The 24,328-nt window shown below is 39.9% G+C and overlaps 1 protein-coding gene across 7 annotated transcripts in view; it reads left to right on the top strand.

The window, feature by feature from the left end:
• Window positions 1-24,328, top strand: part of KLF12 (KLF transcription factor 12) — a 250,481-nt gene that overhangs the window by 66,980 nt on the left and 159,173 nt on the right. For 6 of the 7 annotated variants that reach the window (XM_068676129.1, XM_068676166.1, XM_068676122.1 and 3 more), the window contains exon 2: window positions 3,701-3,764. The exons of the other annotated variant lie outside the window; for it this stretch is intronic. In XM_068676129.1, coding sequence (XP_068532230.1) covers window positions 3,744-3,764 — 21 coding nt within the window. In that variant the 5' untranslated portion in view covers window positions 3,701-3,743. The remainder of the gene's footprint in view (window positions 1-3,700; window positions 3,765-24,328) is intronic. 7 annotated transcript variants of the gene reach the window in all.

Genomic DNA, 24,328 nt, shown 5'->3' with positions numbered 1-24,328 from the left:
ATGTGGTTACTATTAATGTACACGTAGCCATCCCCAACGCTGCGTTGATGATAACCAGTGCTCCTTGGTCTCTGTACGCCGCTGAAACTGTGCTTTCAATTATTCTGCCTTATCTGGTGTTTGGGGTGGCCTTGGTGAGCTTGGAAGAAGCCACACTTTGTCTTCAGGAAGTTGGATGTGACTCAAGGCCTGTGGAAGGGTTTACAGATGTGTAAGTGCAGATTTGAGGGCTTTCAAGAAGAAAAGTGCATATGTTTTTAAAGTGAAATAAATGGTGCAAGAAAGTGATTCAGAGGTATGGTTATACCCAAATAGGGGATTTGCTTCATAGAGAGAAAAGTTACTAAATCCCGACTCTGTAAATTACTTGACTTTGTGACTTAGTTGATCTTTTCCATATGTAGGTTACTATATCTGCCCAAACTAGAAAAGAGGGGAGTGTGATGTAAGGAATACTTTGTACGTGTATTAACGGGAATTTACTTAAAAATTAGTAGGACATAAAAGAGATGATGAAAGTAATACTTCTATGAACTAGTATTTTAATGCATTGGCATGTTTTTATGTGTTTGAAAATGGTCTGCTTCTAGATACAAAGGCATCTCTACACATAGGGTAGCCTCTGTCTGGAAATATGTACAACATGATTGTCCTGAAGCACTTTCCATGCTCCTTACTTCCAGTAAAATGTTTGTTTCTCCTGCTCCGCTCTGCCAGTTGGTGGGGATATCGGCCAGGGTGGGACTGTGAGTGCATTTATTCTGAGGAATAAATGTTTCCAGGCTGGACTGCATGTTTTAATTTCTGTTTGGTTTTCTCTTGCCATAGAAGAAGGAATCTGATCTTTGGTGGTATTGGTTACCCTTATGAACTCTGGGTCTGAAGAAGATGGTTAGCTTTTGGCTCTAAGTGGACATAAGAGTGTTTGCAACTTAAATTTCTTCTTTTGGTTGAAGCTGATGGTTCATTGTGTGCTTTGCTCTATGGTTACTTAACCCTTTTGACACAAAGGTTTTTGAATTTAAAATACCATGCAGTTGTGTTGTGGTAGATTTTCGTTTGGTATAAAAAACACATTTTCTACAAATGCTCGATGTATTTCTATCTAGGCTTTCATACCAGTTTTCATATTTCCGATAGGAGAAACTGAGATTTCACAGTAAACAGCTGAAAAACAAAGTCCAGCGCACATTTCACAGGGATGACACGTGGCAGAATCGATGCATTAGATTTGCAAGGACAGATGGCCCTATTTTTCACATAGATTTCAAAGTCACTTCATTGGAAGCCGAAGCTTCCCAGTACTTCTGAAAATGAGGCCTCAGAATTGTGGAGTTGCCAGTTGAGCAGACCTTTTCAGATGGATGGTTACCTCTTCGTTTTCACCCCAAAACAGCCTAAAGAAGTCACGAATAAGAGGTCTTCGACCTGAATGTGTGGAATTTGTGGCTGATGTGCATTGCCTGTCACCATCCATGCACTTTGTCAGCCTTACTGGCAGTCTCAGAGCTAGGAGGCTGACTCCTGTCCCACACCCTGACTGCATGTACCGGGGTGGAGCAGGGCTGTGGGATGGTGGCACTGCCAGAGCACCTTGTGCGCTGCTTGTGCTTAGCAAAGACGAGGACAAACAGAAACCCTGCCGCAGGCTTGGAGTACACGAGGCGGGGAGACCACAGTGATGCCGCATGTGGAAGGAAAGAGGCATTTCAGTGCTTGGTAAATTGTGCAAACCTGAAAAGAATGAATAAGCAAAGCCAATTATTTGTCATTGCTAAAGAAGTAGGTTTTTCATGAGGAGGGCCATTGTATGTGATTTAATAATGCAAACAGTTGTGGCTATGATTAGTTAGATAGCTGCAATTCAGCAGTTTCAAAATGCTTATCCATGTTTTCTCCATTACCATAGCACAGTAACCTAATAAGACTTCCAGCATTCATGTGTGACGTGAAGCTAAGTTGCATTGTAGGAGTGTGTGTGTGTCTGTGTGTATTTAAGCAGAAGCAATAATGAGACGACATGTAGAACTGGAAACAATTACAGGTCACGCTGTCTTCCTGACAGAGACCCCACAAAGGTTTTGAATACTTCACATTTAACGTGCAAGAACTTGATGACTGAATCAGTTCCTCTTCAGGTTAGATAACCACATTGTGCAAGTTTAAGATAAAGAAAAACTGGTCTACTTGTTCCATTTTTGGACATTGGACAGAGAAATAGCTGCTAGAAAACTCAAAGGAGGTTCTTCCAGTATGCAAAAAGGAGCTGCAGCCCAAAGCTTGTTGGCTCAACAAGCCAAATAAAATCTGTTTCGTGAAATGGAAATTTTTGAAGGAATCCAAATAATGTCAAGGGACATTCAACAGCAATAAAAAAGAAGACAGTTTACAAGAGGCCTAAGAGATGGAGCAAATGGTCTACAGTAGTTAGCACACTCTAAGGCTACAGTATTTAATTACATTTAATGAGGTCAATGTTTATAGTGATTTCGCAACCTTTTATGATTCATATGACTGTTTAGAATTTAATTTTATTTCTAAGACAGTATTCATGTTAATAAAAATATAAATGCGTAAACTTTAGTCAGTACAATAATAGCACAGTATATGAATACTTACTAATGTCACATCTTTAAGGGAGATTCTTGTCTTATTTTCAGTGTAAAAGTTTGCTTAATTTTTTGAAACCTATTAGCCATGTTATCATATATACAGCACTAACAAAATACTGGGTTGTGATTTAAAACAGGCAGGTGATGCTCCACTGCTATTTGAAAGATGACCCTATTTTAAATGATATAAAAATAACAGCAGATTGTTTATAATAACTCTTGACAGCAGATTTAGATTCTTGACTTCACACCATTTACATTATTAAGAGAGACATATGTAAGTAGCATTTGCTGCCAGATATATACACATATTCCGGCAAGAGGTTTGGGACACACAGTCAACTATTTAAGTTTTGGACATCTGAAGCTTTTTTTTCTCTCAAGGTTTTACAGTTAGACTACTGGATTTGTGTATTTTCTTAAATCTGAAGAAGCATCCCAAAATTTTAGTATAGTACTTAATTATCTATATACATTTTATTTTCTATATTCACATGGAATCATAGCTAAAATAATGATGTATTGTATTCATACGTATTCAAACTTTCTAATGATCTTCTCCAGCCACAGGAAATAATTATGGTAATGACTGAGTTCACTAATAATATTTGCCTTTTAATGTGTTATTGCCCAGATCTCACATAGTATTTCTGGGAAAGCATTTATAAATGCCAATAAAGAAGATTCACACTAGGTAACTGCTAGAAAGTTTACCTCTACAAACGTTTGATACTGATATATAATGGGCCCTGAAGACTAATTAAACCAGCTGGGACTTGGTACACTTAAGGTATCAGCTTAGATATGAAAGACACTTCAAACATTAAGTAAAATCATTCGTTAACAGGAAATATAAAGCTCTATAATATACATGTGTCATAATCATCCAGTTTTATAAAATGTTTATAAACTTACTGATCTCCTAACCTGAGTTTCACTGTGGAACAGAGATCTGTTGTTACATTTTTATTTATATATACATTGTAGAAATATTGTAGAAATTAATAAACACCTAAGAAAATACATCAATTAAACACCGCTTTTCAGTTATCTCACCGATACTGAATTACTCCATTTTTTCTTTTCAGGATTGAAGTGGATTAAGGGACGAATGGATGACTGAATATTCATATGAAGAGGAAAGCCATAAAAGTTGGTTGACGTTTTTACAACCATATGCATTATACCTATTATTGCTATTATAAAAAAATTACATTGTATTACAAAACATTATAGATGAAATAACCAGTCTGAGTTCCATGTGCCATACTGTCTCTCAGGCAGGGGAATACTTTAGCCTGACACAACGGTAACTTTACACAACAGCTTCTGACTTTAAAAAAACAAAGGCAAAAGAAAATAAAAAATTACAGACCTGAACGTTCAAAGGAAAACCTATTAGTACATTAAAGAAATGGGTAATGCCCTGGATGTCAAGTGTCTGAATGGGCTGACACACAGTGGGATGCATTTATTCTGTGCAAGGATGAAAGGAGAATGAGATGGGCATTGTCTTTACAGCTACCAGCTATGAAGGTTAATACGTTGTTGAATAGCACTCAGATGAAATGTTGACAAATGCGGCTTAATAAGTCAAATGGGATATGATACCTTAATGTTTAGGTATCTTGGTGCTTTGTTTTCTTATCATGCAGAGATACGTGTCTTACAGCATGTGTTTTCTGTGCTAGGCAGTGAGGAAAATGTGTTAGTGGACCTTTGTGCTTTGCTGATTTTATTGTTGTTTTATAAGACGATAAAATTCAGTAGGCCTTGACATCTGTCGATCAGACTTGTTGTTGACTGTGAACTGTACACTTTGGCCAGGATGCTACTTTAACCAGTGCCTGCCAAGGATGTTTAAATGAAGCAGTGCTTGTGGGTTTGCACCAGATCGAATGAATTGCAGTGGCAGCACAGTGGGATGCAGTGCTGCAACCCAATTAAGCAAGGAATTATGGAAACTGTATTGATCAAGGAAGGATAGGTTACAGTGGAAAACCTTTTTCCCAGAAAGCTTTCTTCATCCTCTGAATCTTGGTTGGGGTAGGAACAATCAAAAAAGCAGCAACTAAAGTTTTCCAAAAGTGCAATGTGTGTCAGTTGAATACCATAAATTTAACTTCATTCCTCTATTTATCTGAGCAAAATACTTTAGCAGGGCTAAGATTCTCATTTATCTCAATGGAAGTTTGGTTATATCAATGTTTGAGTGGCTCAGAGGTTTTACATTTTATCAACAACTGCCACAGTAAGGAAGAGTTTAATTCTTGGGTTAGCCTTTTAAATGTTTGCAACAGGTAGAAGATGCGCCGCTTCTAACTACTTAAGGATTCACAGGCAGCACAAGGCTTGAGGGAAGCATCAGTGTCCTTGAATCCGGTCTCCTGAAATAACAGCCATTGAAACTTTTAGTTTAGAGACATCTATAGAACATCTGCTTTATATACCACAGGTTCCTAAAAGCCTCCAACCTTCAGAAGGCAAATCTGAACCTTAATAGAGATGGTAAAAGGTATTAGTAGCTCAGTAGTAATGTCCACAATTCTTTTCCCGGATCAGGGACCCATATTCCCAGATATGAACCAGCAGTTGTTGCCTGCTAAAGCCGGCATGCAGAGTATTAAGGAATTTCTCTTTGATTTTATTGCTGACAAGCCCACAACTGCTGTCCATACCAACATGACAGCTTGGGATGGGCTCATATCACGAGGGAGCAAACACTTCCCCACTCAGACCTCTTAGCTATAAATAGCAGTGTGAAAAACTAATACCACTGAAACCTTGCTCACATCTTCCAGAATGACAGTGACAAAATTCTGTATATATGAACTGGTGTGTGTGTGTGTGTGATGACAATGCTTTACTGGCAGAAAGTTTATGAGAGAGCACAAAGGCCCACTTACCTAGAGATAATTTGCAGATGATACCAGCATGTTGCAGTGGGCTCCTCATACTGTCCAGAAAACAGCATAGAGCAACACTACCATAGCATAGTCGTGTTTGTGTTGAATTTTTTGAGGAGAAACTTTGTCGGACTAGAGGGCCATGCGAGGTGTTTGGCTTGGGAAGAGGCACCAGGAAAGAAAACCTCAAGGTTTGTCAGATCCATGAAACAGGCTGTTGTAACCAGAATGTGCACAGATGAGAGAGGGCTTTCAGATCAGACAAATTTAAAAGACTCCTAGACTTCATATGGCCTTTTCCCAAGTTCCTTGGAAAAAACAAAAGCAGAAAAAAGTAGTTGTGTGAGAAATGTAGTGCTCCTATCTCTGTATCTCTCATCTTTTTTCTGCTTTTGTTTTTTTGGCTCAGTGCAGAATGAAAGAAGGAAAAACAGAATAGGATGACCTCTCTCTTTTCAAGCCATAGTTCTACTTTCATGTCCCTCCGATGACATCCCTTAGTAATCATGGGGAAGCTGTGCAGATAAGGGAGGAGATACTGAATTATTTCATTATGTGTTTTCTGTTTGGCAGTCTTTGCAAATGTAGAGCTCTGAATGCAGCTGTTAATCTTTTAGATTAGGAAAGTACCACGTCTAAATCATATAGCTGAACAATTTCAGGAATTCAAAGTCTGAGACTAAAAAATCCTTTTCTGGGAAGACTGATTTCAGAAAAGTTAAGCAACAGAGGTAGAAGGGGATTCTCCGTGGTCACTTTTAAGATCAGTTGATAAAGTTCTGGCTCCAGTAGGAAAGAGATTGGATTTCACCCAGCACCCTGCCTTAGTCTTTCACTTTACAGTGGAGCTAAGAATATGCTGTTTAAATAACCAAGTTTTGAAAGCCAAATTTTTTCCATTAATAACAGGAGTATGTTTGTATATTGTTGGTAGTGTAAAGAGGTCTTGGAATTGCATCATCTGTAAGCTATATCAATATACTTAATCTCTTTGTTGGTCTGCCTCAAACTGTATTGTAATGCATGTAAAAGCGGTCTTATATAAATAACTGACATCTACCCATACATGCAACTATTGCAGGAAATATAAACGTAAAATCTTCTGTTTCATAAAGTGAAGTCAGATGAATCTTTCCCAGAAAGATAAGAAATATGAGAAATAAATACATGTATATTGGATGCACGCAGTTTACAATGGTTCTCAGCTGTCTGTAACAGCGACTGAATCCGGAGATTCATTGCTTCCTTGAATATGACATTTAAGGTTTACATTTTTCAGTCTACAGTGATTGCATGCGAATTCATGAAGATGAGAGCCCAGCGTAGAAGCTGATAAGGAAATTGGTAACTGACGGAGGAACTATAGCTCAAAAAAAATGCCTGGGCAACATAAAGATTAAGGCCTTAGGCCAAAAAGGAGTAGGCAGGATTGAAATGAGGTTGGAAAGCTAAATTGAAGGACAGGGAAGAAGAAATTGCGCAGATTAAGTATAACACAGACCTGCCTTTGCAATGAGTGGTCTTGGGTGCAGTCTCCCACTCACACTAGTTTCATGGACAGCCTGCAGAAATACTGCTGGGCAGTTCCTTTGATCAGGTTGAATGATGTTCTAAATTATATAATGTTGTGATCAGAAAATGCTCTACAATGCATAGAATTGTCTTGATTTCAGTGGCATTAAGAGCCAACTGCTTATTTTCTTGAAGAGCTCTATGTGATAAGCCTGAGAAGCACTGCTTTGTCAAGAACATAACCTGTGGGTCATCTCTTTAAAAAAAATAAAATAAAATAACGGGAGCAAACTTTGCTTCAGCCATTTAAAGAGAGGTATTCAACACAAGGAAATACCTTTTTTAAATCTCCAGAGCTCAATCCATCTCAATAATCTCCCTACCTCTGATTTACCCTTGCCTCACCCGCCCTGACTCCTGTGCAGAGCGGGACCACGTTGCAGAAACCCAGCTGACCCGGTGAGGGCAGGGCCTGCCGTTCAGGACAACGCCAACAGGCTGGAGAAATGGGCTGGCAGGAGCCTCGTCAAGGTCAGCAAAAGAAAACGTAAAGTCCTGCACGTGGGGAGGAACAGCCGCAGGCACCCGTGCGGACTGGGCAAAGTCCCCGAGCCATCTGATCCAGCTTTGAAGCTGCCCTTGTTTTGGATGGAGTTCGGACTTGGATTCCCAGCCTGCGTTTTTCTGTGATTTTAGAGTCCGGTCACAATAAAGACATTTTTTTTTTTTTCTTATTGGGTATATTTGAGGGTGTTTCAAGAAGGTTTTATGCTTTTGCCTGCATAGTGTATCTGCTGTCAGAGTACTGGTAGTGTGTGGCAATGTGTTTGTTTTCTGTCTGCACTCTCCTCCCTATCTATTGCAAACAAACACACTTTTCCTAGGAAGGAAGTGACTGCTCTTAAGTGGTCTTTCACATCTAACATCATCCAGTGTATTCTTGGAGTATAATTACAAATAGAAGCATGAACAGGATAAAATATATTAATCTCAAGAGAGTTATCTTGCACTGACCATCAATCTATCCTTTGTGTCATGTTCTTTTCACTTTAGATTACTCTAAGGCAAAGAGACAGGAGTTTGGTGTTTTGTCTCGATTCATTATGATTATAAATATCTTGGATAAAGCCGCATAACAAATGACCACTTAAAAATGACTGATGGCCAAATTCAGCAAGGCACAAAGACTGTAAAGTTCTTTTGATTCCATCCGTCGTGTGGCACTTGTCAGGCTTTGTCCCTGAACAGTTAATCGGTGGTAGATATTTAATTGAGCAACAGATAGCAGGCAGTTTGTCGTCTGGGGTCCAGTCCTGTTCAGAGCACAGATCTGCTTTTACTTTCAAACACTTAAAGATGTAAGACGCAGAGATGTCCTTTCTTTTTTCTGTTCCTCTCAAAAGCCGTCTGCTGCATACTGGGCTGCCTCTTGGTGCTCTCTTCAGCTCTGTGCCAGCCGGGCTCAGATGTGAGCAGGATGAGGCGCATTTGGGACTGATCCGGGTTGCTGAAAAACTGCTGGTGGCATTTCCAAGGAAAGAGAAAGAAAAAAATAAATAAATAAAAAGGCATTGAAGAAATCCGTGGTGAACCTCTTCAGCCTCACGCACTTGCATTAATTTGGACTGATTCTTTTTCCCCTTGCCATTGTAAAATTAATGAATGAATTTCTGGGAGGACCTCAGCAGTGCTATTAGGCTTTCCTTACTAACAGCATAAAATTTGTGCTGCCCTGATCCCCCTCCCCCCATTTCTGCTGTGCAGTTGGTTTTTGAGCCTAAATGATTTCTTGTTTATGGGTCTTGGGTCTTGGCTCCATTCCATTCATTTCCCCACTGTTTCGGTGTGTTTACACAGTGCTCTTCAGCAGCTGGCTTAGGGCAGGTATCCAAAGCACACCCACATACATACACATCAAACCAGTTCATCAGAGTTGGGTCCTAATCGCATTTGGTGTTTGGCTTGTGACCTGACCTTGTTTAAACCCGGTCGGATTGCAATTCAGAGGTTTTTGTGCTTTTATTTTATTCCTGTCAATGTGGACTGGGGGCAGACGTCCATGGAAGGTCATAACCATTGTTTTTAAGACTCATATTGAAAAACAAAATATATATTTGCAGAAGTGTTATTTCAGAAGAATAAAAGGTAGCGGTTAAAGGTAGCTGTGTTTTTTTCTGTACCCTCAAACTTCAGGAAGGCAATGGAGGTAGGCACAGAGGTGGGTCAGACCTTCCCTGTCAAAGCCTTGTCTACTGCAAGAGCCTCAAGCTTTGGTTTAGAATCAATAAATAATGAGGTCCTTTATATATAATAAATAGGTTTGTATTTTCAAGTAGTCAGTGCAGAGCTGTCCAGGAGGCTGCTAAGAACTGGGAGAAACATCTCCAGCTCAGCAGCTGCTCAGCGGTGGCGTGTGGGGTTTGTGTCCTGGTGGCTGCATGGGTTTCTGCTCTGCTTGGAACAGCTGTGGGCTGATTCAGCTGCGTTGAATTCAAAATCCTGTTTATTGAACTTTTTTTTTTTTTTTTAAATATGAGGAATGGAGAATTGCGTTAAAAAGCATGGCAGCGGTGTTCACGTAAGATGGCATGTGGGGGAGGTTGAAACTCCACATTGTAGTGCAGCTTCCAGGAGAGTAAATACTCCAGAATTGTCAAGATGTGAGCAAAATACGGAATATTTCTAATATGCAAGTTAATTTTGCTAAATGCCAGTGTAAAGTAAAGGTAGATCTTGCTGTTGTTGCCTAGATCAGTACTCCACGAAGTACTAGCTGACGATAATGAGTCTGTAAATCATGGATGTAAGTGAAAGCTTGTGGTTAAGGGTCTGATGGAGCACCTATTGACAGGCTCATTCCAGTAGAGTGCCTGTTAAACTACTTGTGAAAGTTAATAGGTATCTCCTTACATTTTTAGTTAGTAAATGTGTTGACATCTATCATTTATATTACTTGTAGCTGTGGCTTGTAAGGCTTGGTTTATAATTACTTAACTTTTTTTTGATTAACTTAAGTCATATTGAGCTCATGTTTTTCCGGTTATGAATGTTTTATTATAACCATTGTTTTACATTTTGAGATTTCTTTTTGAAGTTCATTTGGGAGTAAAAACCTAAAAAATAAAAAATAATCTTGTAAGGTCTGGCCAGAGCTGAGAATAGACTTAGAAAAAACTGACGTATATAGAACATAGAATGACAAATTGCTTTATAAGACAGACAACTTTGATTGCAGTTTCTGGGACTTCAGATTACATAGCTATGTTAATGTTCCCATACTGGGAGGGGAAGAGGTGATATGCTACAGAGTCCCTGCCTTTCAGGAGAAACAGAAACAGGAGCTGTTACCTCTTATGTTTTCTGAAACATATCTTGAAGACTGTAAAATAAAATGATGGAAGCAGCATGAAGATAGAGTTAAGAAAATCTGACGTAAGCATTTCCTTAGTTCTGGCTGCCTCTGTATTTAGTGCCTAAGGGATTGTCCAGCATAAACATGGGATGTATGGTATCCACCTCGCTGAACGCATCCAGCTTGGGGGGAAAACCATGCCCCCAGTATGAGTGTTGCCAAATTCCCATGTGTGCACCAGCTGGGGCCAGCTGCCTCCGGAGCATGCGTGCTGCAGCCATGCTGCTGGGGTTGGGTGTCGTCCTGTCCTTTTGTGGTGTTCCTGGTGCTCCCTGTTTTCAGGTCAAAGCATTGGAAATGATCAGAGACCTAGCAGCGGGGTGTTTTCATGGTGTGTAAGCAGAGGGTGTCTGCTGTGAGTTGCAGGCTCTGTGCCTCGTGGTTTGAAGGGGCAGACTTGGAGCGTGTGGTAGGACCCCTTGAAGCAGCGCAGATTTGTCCCTGCTGTTACCAGATATATCTGGAATGACCAATCCCCCAAACCACTGGACAGTTTAGGTTTTGGAGGCAGCTAGTCCAGACCAGAGCTGGAAAGTGAGCCGAGTGTATTACTGTTGTAGCTTAGATCTGGAAATGTGTCCCTGAATCTCTGTGTTTTGTTTTGTCTGGTAGCATGGCCTTGGGCTGTGCAAGCTAGATCGCCTTTGGAAGGAACTAAACTATGAGATGTGCTCCAAAAGCTTAGCTACCATGCTCTGATTTCTCATGGGCTACTCCACTGCAAATCCCCCGAAAGACACAGACTGTGGATATCTTCAGCCAAACTGCCTCACTGAGAAGATCCCCTCCTGTTTCACAACGCACCTGGCTAATAGGCCAGTGGTTCTCCTGGCTGGCAATTGGTACTGGTACCCACTGAGGTGGCACTCTGTCCTTCTGTATTTCGTGGTAGCTTCAAACCAGCTACTTTAGTTCTTTCACCTTTTATTCCTGATGAAAATTACTCGTTATCGATGGGACAGAGTCCATGGGGAGCTAGACCGCAAAGGCCTGGATCCATTATGTTAACTTCAGTGATTCTGCTGCAGGTTCCTGTCATCCACTAGCTGACAGCAGCAGGCATCTCCAGAGGGCAGTTCTTCCCACCGAATTTCTGTATTCTCCCTGTAAGAAAAGGTATCCCCTCTGCCTGCAAGCTGTGCCAGTCCAGGCATTGTGAGCACACGAGGCTCTGCTTTGCTGGACTTGTTCTCCAGTCCATGGGTTTTCAAAGCATCCCTGAGCATCCCTGCTCGTGCAGTCTGACTTCGCTGCTGAGGCGTGTTCTCATGGGAAATGAAAGAGCAGTCACTTAGCTCATTTCACCTTTTATTCCTAGAGCACTTAAAGAACAATTATACTAATTCTAATAATGACTAAATTTATAGTACTCCAGGGAGAGAAGCACAAGGCATTTAATTTCAGAGCTGTTTGACAAGACCATTTTGATATGTGTATTTTCAGGTGTATGACACAAGTTTCCAAATGGGGGAAAAAAATGTTTAAATTCATACTCTCATTTTTTTTGTTTTGTTTTGTTTCCAAGAAATTGAATGCTGTTCAGTTGTGTTGGGCATTGTCCATCGGGTAAAACAAATTTAAACCAGAGATTTACAGGACTATTCTCCTGCTTGTTTTTTAATTATCTGTTTCCAGTCATTAGTTATCAGGATTTAAGTGTTTGCATGGAAAATACGGATACTACTGCTGTGGAAATGTTTAATTCTTAGTATCATGAAGCAGCACAGCTACCTGCACTTTAGAATTAATCTGTACTTCTCAATGAGAGGGGAAAAAATACGATTCTTGATCTGTACAGCGGTACTGATTAAGATACATTGAAGCAGAAACTGAAATACTACATACACTTTACTGTTTTCCTTTTCCTGCCTATCTGACAATAAACATTTAGTGCTAGAAATAAATGCATATTTTTGGCATGCCATAGGGAGAATAATACCAAACAATGGCAATTTGTCACTTCTCACATGAAGGCAGAGTAACGTGTTAGAATTCAATAGCTACCACGTAAGGAGAAGGCAGTTATTTTAATACTGCTATCCTCTGCTAACAGACCTGAATGATGATTGTACTGGATACGGTATTTCATATACCCAAGGACATGTGTCTGAAAGAGAAAAGAAGCTCCTAGTATTAATCTAAATCTTGACCTGCTCATATGTTTCCCACACGGCACTTTGGGCGTACTCTTGGTGATGCATGAAGTCTGTCTTGTTCATGGGTGTAGCAATGAGTCACGAAGAGGCAAGTCTTCTGCTTTGAGGCTGTCACCTTCTTTTGAACTTTGCCATTTACCTAGGGTTTTGTTGTTGTTTCAGTTCAATTCGATAGCATTCTGCTACAGCTGTGGTTGCTACAGTCAGCTGTGATGGCCATGTGTGCGTAATTCAGCTGAAAACAAAAGCCCTAGCTTTTGAACATAGGTGAGCAGGCATTGACTCTCTGCCTAAATTCCCAAGTACTATAAGAATGTTTCAGCATTATCACAAAAGAAACAAAATAAATAATCCAACACCACCAACAGAAACACCAGAGGATGTTGTTCTAGAAACAGTGAGATTCAAAACAATTTGAGTTTGTTTTTTATTTTTCTTTTTTCTTTATGTTCCTGTATTCTAGAGAAGATGGTGTTTAAGTTGTGTTTAAAACTTCATGTGCTTGGGCTTGGCGGTCATTCTTTGAAGAGAGATGACAGCGAGACTCTATCTTGCAAATTAAGAAATAAAGAGTTTCTATTGGTCTTAGGAAAATTAAAATTAACTTAGATATGTAGGTAGTCTTAGTAAGTGCAGTGTAACTGAGATGCTGAGATGGTGTTTGCTGAACTACTCTTTGGAGATTTACATAATGGATGAGATACAGGAGCTCCAGGCTGCATGACAGAGGAGTTTATTTTAGCACAGAATGTAAAACAAGTGAATTGCCTTAATAATCTCTGCAGAAAGCAAGGGTAAGTTTTTGTTTGTTTGTTTGTTTTTGTTTTTGTTTTTAATCCAGAAAGAGAGTCAGAGATTCAATAATACTGGCTATTCACGTACAAGGAGGCAAACCTTTCTTTTAAATAATCTGGGTCCTTTTAACTATCGTACTGTTTTATTCAGTTCTTGTAAAGCTCTTCAAGAATGACAAGCAATGTGCCTCTCTGTGAAAATACATCTTTTACACAATAAAAATACATAAGAGGCTGTGTAATTTTCTTAACTGCTACATATTTAAATATATGGAAAGCATTTATAAACTAAGCTCACCTACTATTTATTTCTATAGTGGTAATAACAGTAATCTCAATAGTTTTAGAACCTTCATAATTTCAGTGTTGGAGAAAAAAGTTTTAATATTAACATGAAGAGGTTTCAAGCTTTAATATATTCAGACCAGTTCACCCACTTTGGTTGGTGTGGTTGACCTCATTGATGATGCCTTTTCAGCATGGAAAATGGATAAAGAAATACTGAAAACGTAGATTAGTTAAATGTAGATGGCTGTAATACCACCCGACTGCTATTGTGCGTTTCTCAACCGTGAATTTAGCTTCAAGCAAGGGTTTGCCTATTATTTTACTCTGAACATATATGTGCCATTACTCTTTGATCTGTAGCAACAGTTTATTATGATCAAGGCTACTTACCACGTTTGCCTGAAGGAAGAGATTTACTGTTAGACATAGCGGGTTTCCAAAACAGTGAATGATGTTCTTAGTTTCTGGTTTCTATGAGCTATATGCAATTTAAGAATCCTTTTTTATTAATCCAGCATCAATTGCTGCTACTTTTAGAAAAGTGTGTGTAAATAACGCATCATAGCATTGTACAGAAACACACATTTATTTGCCTAATATTACACCAGTTCCTGTCAGTAGGGAGGAAAAAAGAGTAGGGAAAAGAGCAGGGAATGTAGTGTTCTGTGAGCAGAGTTAGTTTCTGGTTTTGTTGATATCAGTAGTGATTGACAGGCTCTAGTTCTCTATTCTGCTCAGTATCCTGTACTCCACTTGTAATTCCAGGATGCAGGCCGGGATTAGTTCTGCTGAATTTGCTTCGGATACTGGATAGTGATTATAGTTTATCAGTTGAAGTATGAAGATAGTTTTTCTTTTTACCGCATTTTTTTCTGTGTGGGTTTCTAGTAAACTGGTTATGTTTGTGTAGTCATACATTTTAATCAGTAATGGTTACTGCAAAGGAGGGCACCAGAACGGTAACTCATTTATTTGTACTTTCTGGGGTCCACCCACATAGCAGCCTGGTGGGACCAAGGAATATTTTGCAATTACAAACATAATTGTGTTCATCAGAAAGTGTTTTGAAACACTGAGATTTTTTTTCCACTGATGTGGTTCTGAATTCTCCCAGGTGAGGATCTGTAGAGTAAAAAAGTAAAAGATCACATGAGGCATATGTGATTTAAAGTTTGTAACTGTTCTCAAAATTATGCTCAAATCTTAAATAAGATAAGAGCAAGGCCAGCAAGGTTCACTTCCTCTTCCAGACCTTCAGTGCTATGTGACAGTGCAGTGCATTGGAAGACACAGGAGAGGCTCCTGAAGAGTCTTGGTGGCTGAAGGAACCCTGTAATTATGAGAGCTTCCACAGGCCCTGGTTCTTGGTGCTTTACCTTTCTTTGGCATAAGTGTGTATTGCAAGACGTGTCTTTCCTTTTTCCAGTTCCTGATAGAGCAGTTGTATGAAGTACTGGTGTGCAAAATAATATGTTAGTCTCAGAGAGAAGTCTCTTTTTTCTATTCCAAATACAGGTAGCGTAAAAGCATTTGTCTACATTTTATCTAGTAAGATAGAGAAAAAAAAAGAAAAAAAAGGTGTTTTTCATGTGTGGTTGAGATAATGTTGCATTTTCTAAGGAACCTAAGTGCTGACTAGCATGGGTATGGTTGCTATTACAACTGGTGTTCATTTAAGTAAAATATCCAAGGCTTTCATTTCAAAAATTTCACAAGTTTAAAAAATTTAAAGGTCTAAAGGAGTAAACATCCACATCTCATTATGTTGTTGTGGCATGGACAAGTCTGTGTCCCCTACTTCTTCCTGAGGTCGCAGCTCAGGAACACTGGTTATACTGAGAATTATGAATCCGTATTTTTCGCCACTGAGGTGTGAAGCTGGGCATTCTCTGTCTGAATCAGCTTGGACTGCTTTCAACACTGAGGGACGATCCAAGTAGCCAGCCAAGATTTAGTCCTGAGTGGATGCTACTGACTGACCTCTTTGTAGGCCCTTCAAGATGATTGGCATGTAAAGCACCTAACTAGTATCTGCACTGCAAAACTGCAGTAAAAATTCTCCACTCCAGTAATAAACCTTTGTCTGACTCTAGAGCTGTTGTATGGCAGCTGATGATGCCAAAAATGTAAAAGATTATTTGCTAACCTGCTTTAAAAGGTTTGCTTTGCCTGAATAGGATTTTACGAGGCTTGATAATTACATATATTCACAGCAGTATTAATAACGATCTCTTGAATTAATCTGGTAGTTCCTCAGAGTTGGTCAGCAATACAAAGTTTTGCTTTTCGTTTTGGTGTATGTCTATTAATACTTAATTTACTCTTTTAGAATAATAAATATAATCCATTGAACCAGCATGTGTTCTTTCAGGTTGAAAATAAATTTACATCTCTGCTTTTTCTCAGACAAATGACCACTCACAGAATATAGTAATTTAAAAAAAAAAAAAAAGGGAGGGGGGAAGGTCTGAATTTATACTTCAGAGACTCTTTTAAACTCAAGGAGAAATGGTGATAGACTTTCACAATTTGCTCTTCATACTGAATAATTTGTTGTTGTTCCTGGCACCAAACAGGAGATAAAATTACTGTGCCTTTTTGTATAATTCTTGAAATTCAGAATTTATCAGTGTTTCCAGATAATATAAATTATGCCTCCACATACATGTGTCTGCATACATGTGCAGACAAAAATGTCAAAAGTGTGAGGTAGGCTCCATGACTGCTCTAAGCTAGAGTGTCTCCAGCAGTGACAGAGACTTGGTGTTTTTCATCATAAAACATGATTTGGGTACTTGACATACCTTCTCTAAGCTGCCTTTAATTCATTTATTTATTTTTTTAATTCTTTAACTCATATGACGAGCGAGAAAAGATTTTTTCTGTAGAAAAGATAAAAAATAAAATTGTTTATATGTGGACTACTGAGTTGGCATGAGCTTTCCAACGTGAACTGCATTGTTGAGAATCATCTATATTGATTGAGGGAATTACTGTTCAGATTTGTGTCCAGCATCATTCACTGTCCGATAACATTGCTGTTGAAACCACGGCAGCTGTGATTTCAGTGGTTGGAATATTCTAATAATATTTATTGAATATCAGCATGCAGAATGATAATGTAGGCAGCTTGTCACAATATGAATGTTAGTGGTCCAGATCTCTTCAGAAAGATGCGGTACACGTTTCAGTGCATGCAACTCTCTATGCCTGTGCAGAAATCATTCCTTAAAAATACGAGCAGCTTAACCCATCCAGTTCTTGTGGTGCAAAGTAAATCTAATAAAAACATTTTATTCTATGTGAGACATAGCTAGTGTGGACAGGAAATCGTTTTCATCATTTTACACAGTGTAACTAAGCCACGTGTTGGGAATAAATATGTGATTTATACAGACACAATTTCCTATTATGTCCTAATGAGAAACGTTAAATATATTAGTATGACTCAGGGCTTGACACATGCAATAAAGACTATGTATGATGGCAAACAACCAATTATCTCAGTGCATTATTTATTTCTTGAAAGCCTTGACATGGGTAAGGTCACTATACATTTTTAATGGGAATGTGATGCTAGGTTATAAAAAGATAATACAAATAACAATACTTTGTTAGATCTTCCCGCTGTGCAATGTATAATCAGGTGCACTGACTTAAAGAACACTAATGAGGATTTAAAGACACAGCAGGGGCACATTTAACAGTCACACACAATTCTGTCAAATGCATTTACATAGAGCGCTTCTGAAGCAAGCTAGAGTTGAACAGCCAGTAGAGATGTATTTTTTATTGTATAGCTTGGTGTACTGTATGTTTCAGTGGAAATGACAGTAACTAGCAACATTCTGGTGCTTTGCCAGACATGATTATTTGGCTGTGATACTTACAATATATGAAATCAGCCAGGGATGGTGGCATTCATGAACTGTACTGCATCATCTTCAATGTAATCTTCAAAGTAATGGTTGAGGAAAACAAGGGAAGTGGGCTCTGAAGGTATCATTTGAAGTCCATGCTAAGCTGTGTTGACAGTCTCTTTTGCCTCTGCAATGAATCACGGGCAGTGAAATGCTGCAGAAGAATATCATTGATGTGTTTCAGTCAGTGGCCCACCTGGTTTTTAAAGTCTCTTCTTGATAGTGACCTGTACCAGGTGCTACCAGAAGAATGTAAACTCACTCTTCTGAGGACTGGAATCCCATTGTATAGAGCTGCAAAAAATCTGGGGCACAAATACACGTGTAGCTAGAGGTTTTATCTGTGTTTTTGTTCCTAATACCTCCTGAAAAACACATTTGTAGAAGAAAAGTCCAATTGTTTTCTAATCCACTGGCAGCTCATAAGGCAAGTGGACCTGCCAGGAGACTGGCTTCTCTTAAGGGGGAAACTCATGACTGAATTCCAGTGCAAAAAGAGCAGTATTGCAGGAGGTGGAAGCAGGGACAGGCTACAAAGGATGAGCACAGAAATACCACGCAAGCATGTGGCGACAGCATCAGGAAAGCCAAAGCTCAGATGGAGTTCTGCCTTGTAGGGGATATCAAAGGCAACAAGAACTTCTACCACAACATCAGTGGAACAAACGCTGGACAAGGAAACCATGGGTCTGTGACAGACTGGGGAGGCTGAAAGCAAGCACCATAATGCTGAGGTACTCCGTTGCCTTTTCTGCCTCGGCCATTGCCATCATGGCCTTCTCATAGGCCTCTGTGCTCAGAGGCAGGGTTCAAGGAGCAGAAGCACCCATTGTGATGAGGGCCAAGCTGGAGATTTCCTGAGAGGACTGAACCCAAACAAGCCCATGGGTGCTGAGGCAGCTGGTCAATGTTGCAGCACCCTTGTCTACCGTGTTTGAAAGGTTAGGGAGACAGAGGGAGATCCCTGATGAGGAGAAAAAGCCAAGCAGTGCTGTCCTCTGCAGAGAAGTCCAAAAGGGTGAACCAAGGACATGGGGCAGTCAGCCTCCCTTTGGTCCACAGAAAAATCATGGAGCCAGGGCATGGTGAAGAAAGGTGGTAACTGGAAATAGCATGGATTCACCCACAGTAATGCATGACCCAAATGCTTGCTATCTGTGACACAGAGTGACTGGGGAAACGGGTGAGAGGAGAGAAACATAAACCATTCATCTCAACTTCTGGAAGGCTTTTAACAGTGGTTTTAACCAGTAGTCTGGTATCCAAACTGTGGGTTAGTACAGCATGAATGGGGGTACCATAAAATGGGCGAAGATGAGTTGAATGCCTGGGCTCAGAGTGTCGTAGTCAGTTGGTTGCACCTCACCTGGAGGGACCTGGAGGGTAGTGATGGAAGAAAAGTGTGGTGGGAGAATGAGATCCAATGGGTGTGCTTTGAAATCACACAGAATCACAGAATAGATGAGATTGGAAGGGACCTCTGAAGATCATTTAATCCAACCCCACTACCAAGCAGGATCACCTAGAGCACATTGCTCAGGATGGCATCCAGGTGGGTTTTGAATATCTCAAGAAGGAGACTCCACAACCTCTCTGGGCAGCCTGTTCCAGTGCTCTGTCACCTTCAGTAAAGAAGTGTCCTCTCATGTTCAGCCAGAACCTCTGGTGCTTCAGTTTGTGCCTATTGCCTCTTGTCTTGCTGCTGGGCAGAACTGAAATGAGACCAGCTCCATTCTCTCGACATCCTCCCTTCAGATATTTATACACATTAGAGGTCTCCCCTCAGTCTCCTCTTTTCAAGGCTAAGCAGGCCCAGCTCTCTCAGCCTGTCCTCGTATGATAGGTGCTCCGGTCCTCTTATCATCTTCACAGCCCTCCTCTGGACTCACTCCAGTAGCTCCATCTCCCTCTTGTACTGGAGTCCAGAACTGGATGTAATACTCCAGGTGTGGTCCCACCAGGCCTGAGTAGAGGGGGAGGATCACCTCCCTTGGCCTGCCGGCAACACTCTTGTGAATGCACCCCAGGATACCATTGGCCTTCTTGGCCACAAGGGCACACTGCTGGCTTATGGTCAGCCTGCTGTCCACCAACACTTCCAGGTCCCTTTCTGCAGAGCTGCACTCCAGCAGGTCACCCCTAGTCTGTACTGGTGCTTGGGGTTATTCCTCCCTAGGTGCAGGACCCTGCAATTGCCCTTGTTGGAATAAGAAAGATTCAGACACTGTGAGGAAAAGCTTTTAAGCATTTTTTTTTTCCCCACCAGGGGCTGTTATTCAGTGGAGTAGCTTGTCTAGAGAGGTTGTACCATCTCCATCCTTCGAACTTTTTAAAGACCTTATTGGGCATAACCCCAAGCAACTTGGTCAGAACTTCAGGCTGCCCCAGCTTTTAGCATGAGGAGACCTCCTGAGGCCCCTTCCCAGCTGACATCTTGGAATCTTGACCAAAATAAAAATGAAAAAAAAAATAAAAATGGGCTGTAGCATTCTTCACTGATAGGGTGAAGTATTGGAACGGGCTGCCCAGGGAAGCAGTTCAGTCACCATCCCTGGAGATCTTCAAGAAACATGTAGATGTAAAAATTAGTGACGTGGTTTAATGGTGGACTTGGCAATGCTAGGTTAAAGGTTGGACTAGATGATCTTCCAGGCCTTTTCCAACCTGAATGATTCTGTGATTCATTGTTCCCTGAATTGTTCCAGGGTTTCACAATGTTTCATGCTAACTGATGTGTTATACATTCCACGCTTATCTTTCCTCTTGACACATATGTGTTACTTTCTTTTTATAATCTTAAATTTATTTTATATACTTTGTATGATTGGCTGTATATAGTAAATTTTAAGGGTGCTGTAATCTAAGTTCAAAGGATCTGTCATTGTAGAGCTATATATTTGCTACTCTTATATCTCTTTTTCTGTTTGTTTTTTTTGTTTGTTTGTTTGTTTGTTTTCTGTCATTTTCATGGCTATACCCATAGTTACTTAAAATGTTCTTTAATCTGAAAGCAGTTATTTTGATTATTGGCAGAAATGTTCACGTGCAGTACACTTTTTATCAAATGCGTTTGAGGAATTGCAGCTTCACTTAGAAGCTGTGGGAAATGCATGCTGTTGACATTTGAAACCTGTTAATTAGAAAGTCTTAATACTTAATTAGAATTGCCTTTAAAGTGGACCCTAATTCCCCCATCATTTATTGCTTGTGGAGTTCAATGTGACTGTTTCCTATTCTATACAAACATTTTGGTCATCCTGCCTTGGGTAAGAATCGGGTATCCGATTGTGACTATCTAGAAATTGATGTGAGCAGTCTACGTTACTGCAGACTCTTTTTTCACATATTTGGTAGATACTTAAAAATTCTCATTCACAAATTGAGGTCCTTTATAATTCATTCACTAACTGAACAAAAGTCAGAGTTTGCCCTCTTTTTTTTTTTTTGGAAGTACACTAATGAGTGCTATTTGCCAGCTTTGATATTAATATTTTCCCAGAAATTTGCACTGAAGCCCGTGGGGAATGGGAAGACCTCAAACTGATGTTAAATAGGGCAAAGATCAGGTTGCGACAGGATGTTAAACATTTGCAGTTTGGGAGTTTCATCAGAGCATACACCCTTTCTTTTGAAACATTGGAATAAGCAGTTTGTTTGCTCCAGAGCAAGAAGCATCTAAAGCAATTGCTGTACTTCCATACCCATGGAAAGTACTGTGCAAAAGGGAAGGTTGATAAACTGATGTTTAACTTCTGGCAAATAGTCTGACTTCTTCTCCTGAACATGCAATCATTCAGCTTAATTTAATTAATACTTTGCTATTTCAGCATATGCATGATTCAAATGGTATTTATACACAGTTTTGCAAATACGAGCAGCAGAACCAGTCGACACTTTCTCAGTGCTTTTGCTCCTGCAGAGTTGCTGGGGCAAAGGCTGTGGTTACAGCTCTTCCTAACAGATGGGATGGGGCCACTGAAAGAATATTTTTGGTTTCATCACTTGCTGCCTATCATCTCTATGACTTTGAACTCGAACCACGTCAGACGGTTTCTGAGGTCCTGTGAGAATCAGCCCTGCTGCTTGCAGGTGTGCCCAACAGTATCTGGCGTTGGAGGGTGCAGCTGCATGCAAGTGTCTTCTCCTCTTCGTAAGCCTGCAGTAAATTTTCTTCTGTCCCTCTACTTGGCAATTCAACAAGCTGAGCTGGAAACCAGCACCTGACTTCTGGGAAGAAGGGGTTCTCTTATATCTGTCATGTACTGGTCTTTCTTTAAGAGTAAAAAATGTTTTTTAAAATTGCCTGTGAAGAAGTAAAATCTGAACTGAAAATGCGGCCTGCATAACTGAATTTTCTACAGTTTAGTGGTTACATTTTTAACCCAAAGGGGGAAAGCTGACTTCTCCTGGTACATTTTTGGTTCTGCTTATATATTGGAGCTCTCAGATAGATTAGAAACACTTTTGTTGGCTATGAGCAATAACAGCTTCTTAAAATTTCTGTGTCCCAGCTGCTAGAAGGGAACTAGGCATAGTTAATGACTACATTATCTTACATTGCTCTTGTTAAGAGGCTATAGTTTGTAAAGGTGATTTACAAGAAGTCAGCTTTTGGCGTTGACAATCAATTTATAACTACATTTTATCCTAGGGGAGGTAATATGGGATGTGGAGGAGCAACGGTTTTCTTCCCATGCCGAAGGGTTTGGCATGACCCACCAGCTGGTTATGCTCGAGCAAGACATACGGTATTAGCTGTAGCTTGTTTGCTTCCCTTTAAAACCAGAATGAAAAGGGCAGTGTAATGTAAGGAGGAAGCACTGATGTCCAGGCCCCTGAAACCTTTTCTGCAGTTGTTTCAGCATCCCCTCTGGGGCTTTGTGGTGGCAGAGCTGAAGGTGCAGTCCCGTTGAGGTGACGGTCCCTTTGGGCTGCAGGGAGTGACAGAGCCAAGCAGGCCCCTTAGACTGCATCTTGTCTTCTTGGCAAAGAAGAATGATGTTTGGTCATATGGCCTGTCACACTGGAACTTGTACAAAAATCTTGGACAAAACCATGGCTACTGCTACCTGCTAAATGTTCCTTTAATTCTCCAGTGTGTGAGGTTCATATTGTAACTGTCTCCATGGAAGCAGACTTTTGCATATTGGCAGGTGGGTAGAATAGCATGCCAACACGTTCCCCACAGTTCAAGCAGCTCCTTTTCCCACCAGAGCAGGTAAGGGCAGAATTTGGACTAGAATTCTGGTCACTGTGTATTTCCTGGTAAGCTCCTGGGCAGTTCCATTCAATGCTCATTTGCTCACCAGTTACAAAAAAGCCACAATTTATGCAATTAGCAGATACAGGAAAATTTTGTCAGATGGCAGAACTATTCCCTTGACACTATGTTGATGTCACATACTCCTTCTAGCACCAGGAGAAGTTAATTAAAAGCATGTTGTGACCTGAGACTTATTTTTGATTATACAAACTTTGATTTTAGTCTTCAGTAAATACAAAAGACATGGGGACGTCTTAAATGAAAACTGATGTAATAGAAACTGCTTTTACCAGCTGTTTATGTCTTATGCAATTATTTTTCTCAAGATTAATAACTGAGGCAACAGCCCCCCTAATTGTAAAGGTAACCTTTAAGGAGCATGTGTTTTACAATTTGCATCAATATAACATTTACAGGACTATAAGAAATCTACACTCTCCTGACCAATCTTTTTTTTTCCTATTTGTTTGTTTTTAATTTTAAGCCTCACATTCTTCAAACTATTCTCCAAACTCAAGGGCAATTGACATAAGAGCGGAAAGCTACTTTGGAAATTGAGAAGTAGTTTTTTAAAACCACTTGACTTGTAACTGTGGTCAAGGACAAGTGGCAATATAGGTCAATTACTATTTTTTTGGTGAAAAGTCATACATTTCCGCTTGATAGTAACCTTCACTACTTGTCAGTGCTTTAAACAAAAACAAAATAATAAAATAAAAAAAAAAAAAACAGGAAGGTATGAAAAGTTTATTTTACTGTTACGCATCATGAAGTGTTATGAAAATATTTTTTTAGTTTCTATTAATTCCTGTGGAAAGATAAATGCAGTGCATGTTTCTCTGAAACATACCATTTTTTCAATATATCTCTCTCTACTGAATAGAAGTCTCTTTTTCAGCTTTCTCTATGTGGTTTTTAGTGTTTTTGTGTGTGTGTGTGTGCGTGCATGTGCTTGCGCAGGGGACATGTTTTTGAGCAAGGCTTTTAAGTGCAAGACTAAAAAAAGATCCAGAAATATTAAGGAAATCATTTGGTGTTTTAAAAATCTTACCAATTATTCTGTGAATATTGTACTAGAAGGAGAACAATTAAGTCATTATAGTTGGTAAGAAGTTAAATGTATGGTTCTGATACAATTAATGTTACCTGTAACAGCGTCTGAATGATACATACAGGAATGATCAATAATTGTTTGTAGAGTCGGATGAAAGTGGCAGGAAAGTGGAGCTGATGTAAAAGGATTTTGAGCAGTTTAAGCTGACAGAGTTGCTTGCGGAGTCTGAGAAATAGCAGATTGGCTTCTAGTTTCCAATGCACTTGATGCTCCTCTGTCACCTGGAAGCTGACCACATTTCTTTGGTTCTATTTATATTTGCTAAAACTAATTTAAACCCAAACAAACCAAAAAGGTTTCAAAAGCGAAACGTGAGAACTTGGTTGTCTTTCTGGTTCTATGACTGAATCT

Source organism: Anas acuta, chromosome 1, assembly GCF_963932015.1.
Source record: "Anas acuta chromosome 1, bAnaAcu1.1, whole genome shotgun sequence".
Taxonomy (NCBI): Eukaryota; Metazoa; Chordata; class Aves; order Anseriformes; family Anatidae; genus Anas; species Anas acuta.
This window is presented reverse-complemented; position numbering and strand designations above follow the sequence as displayed.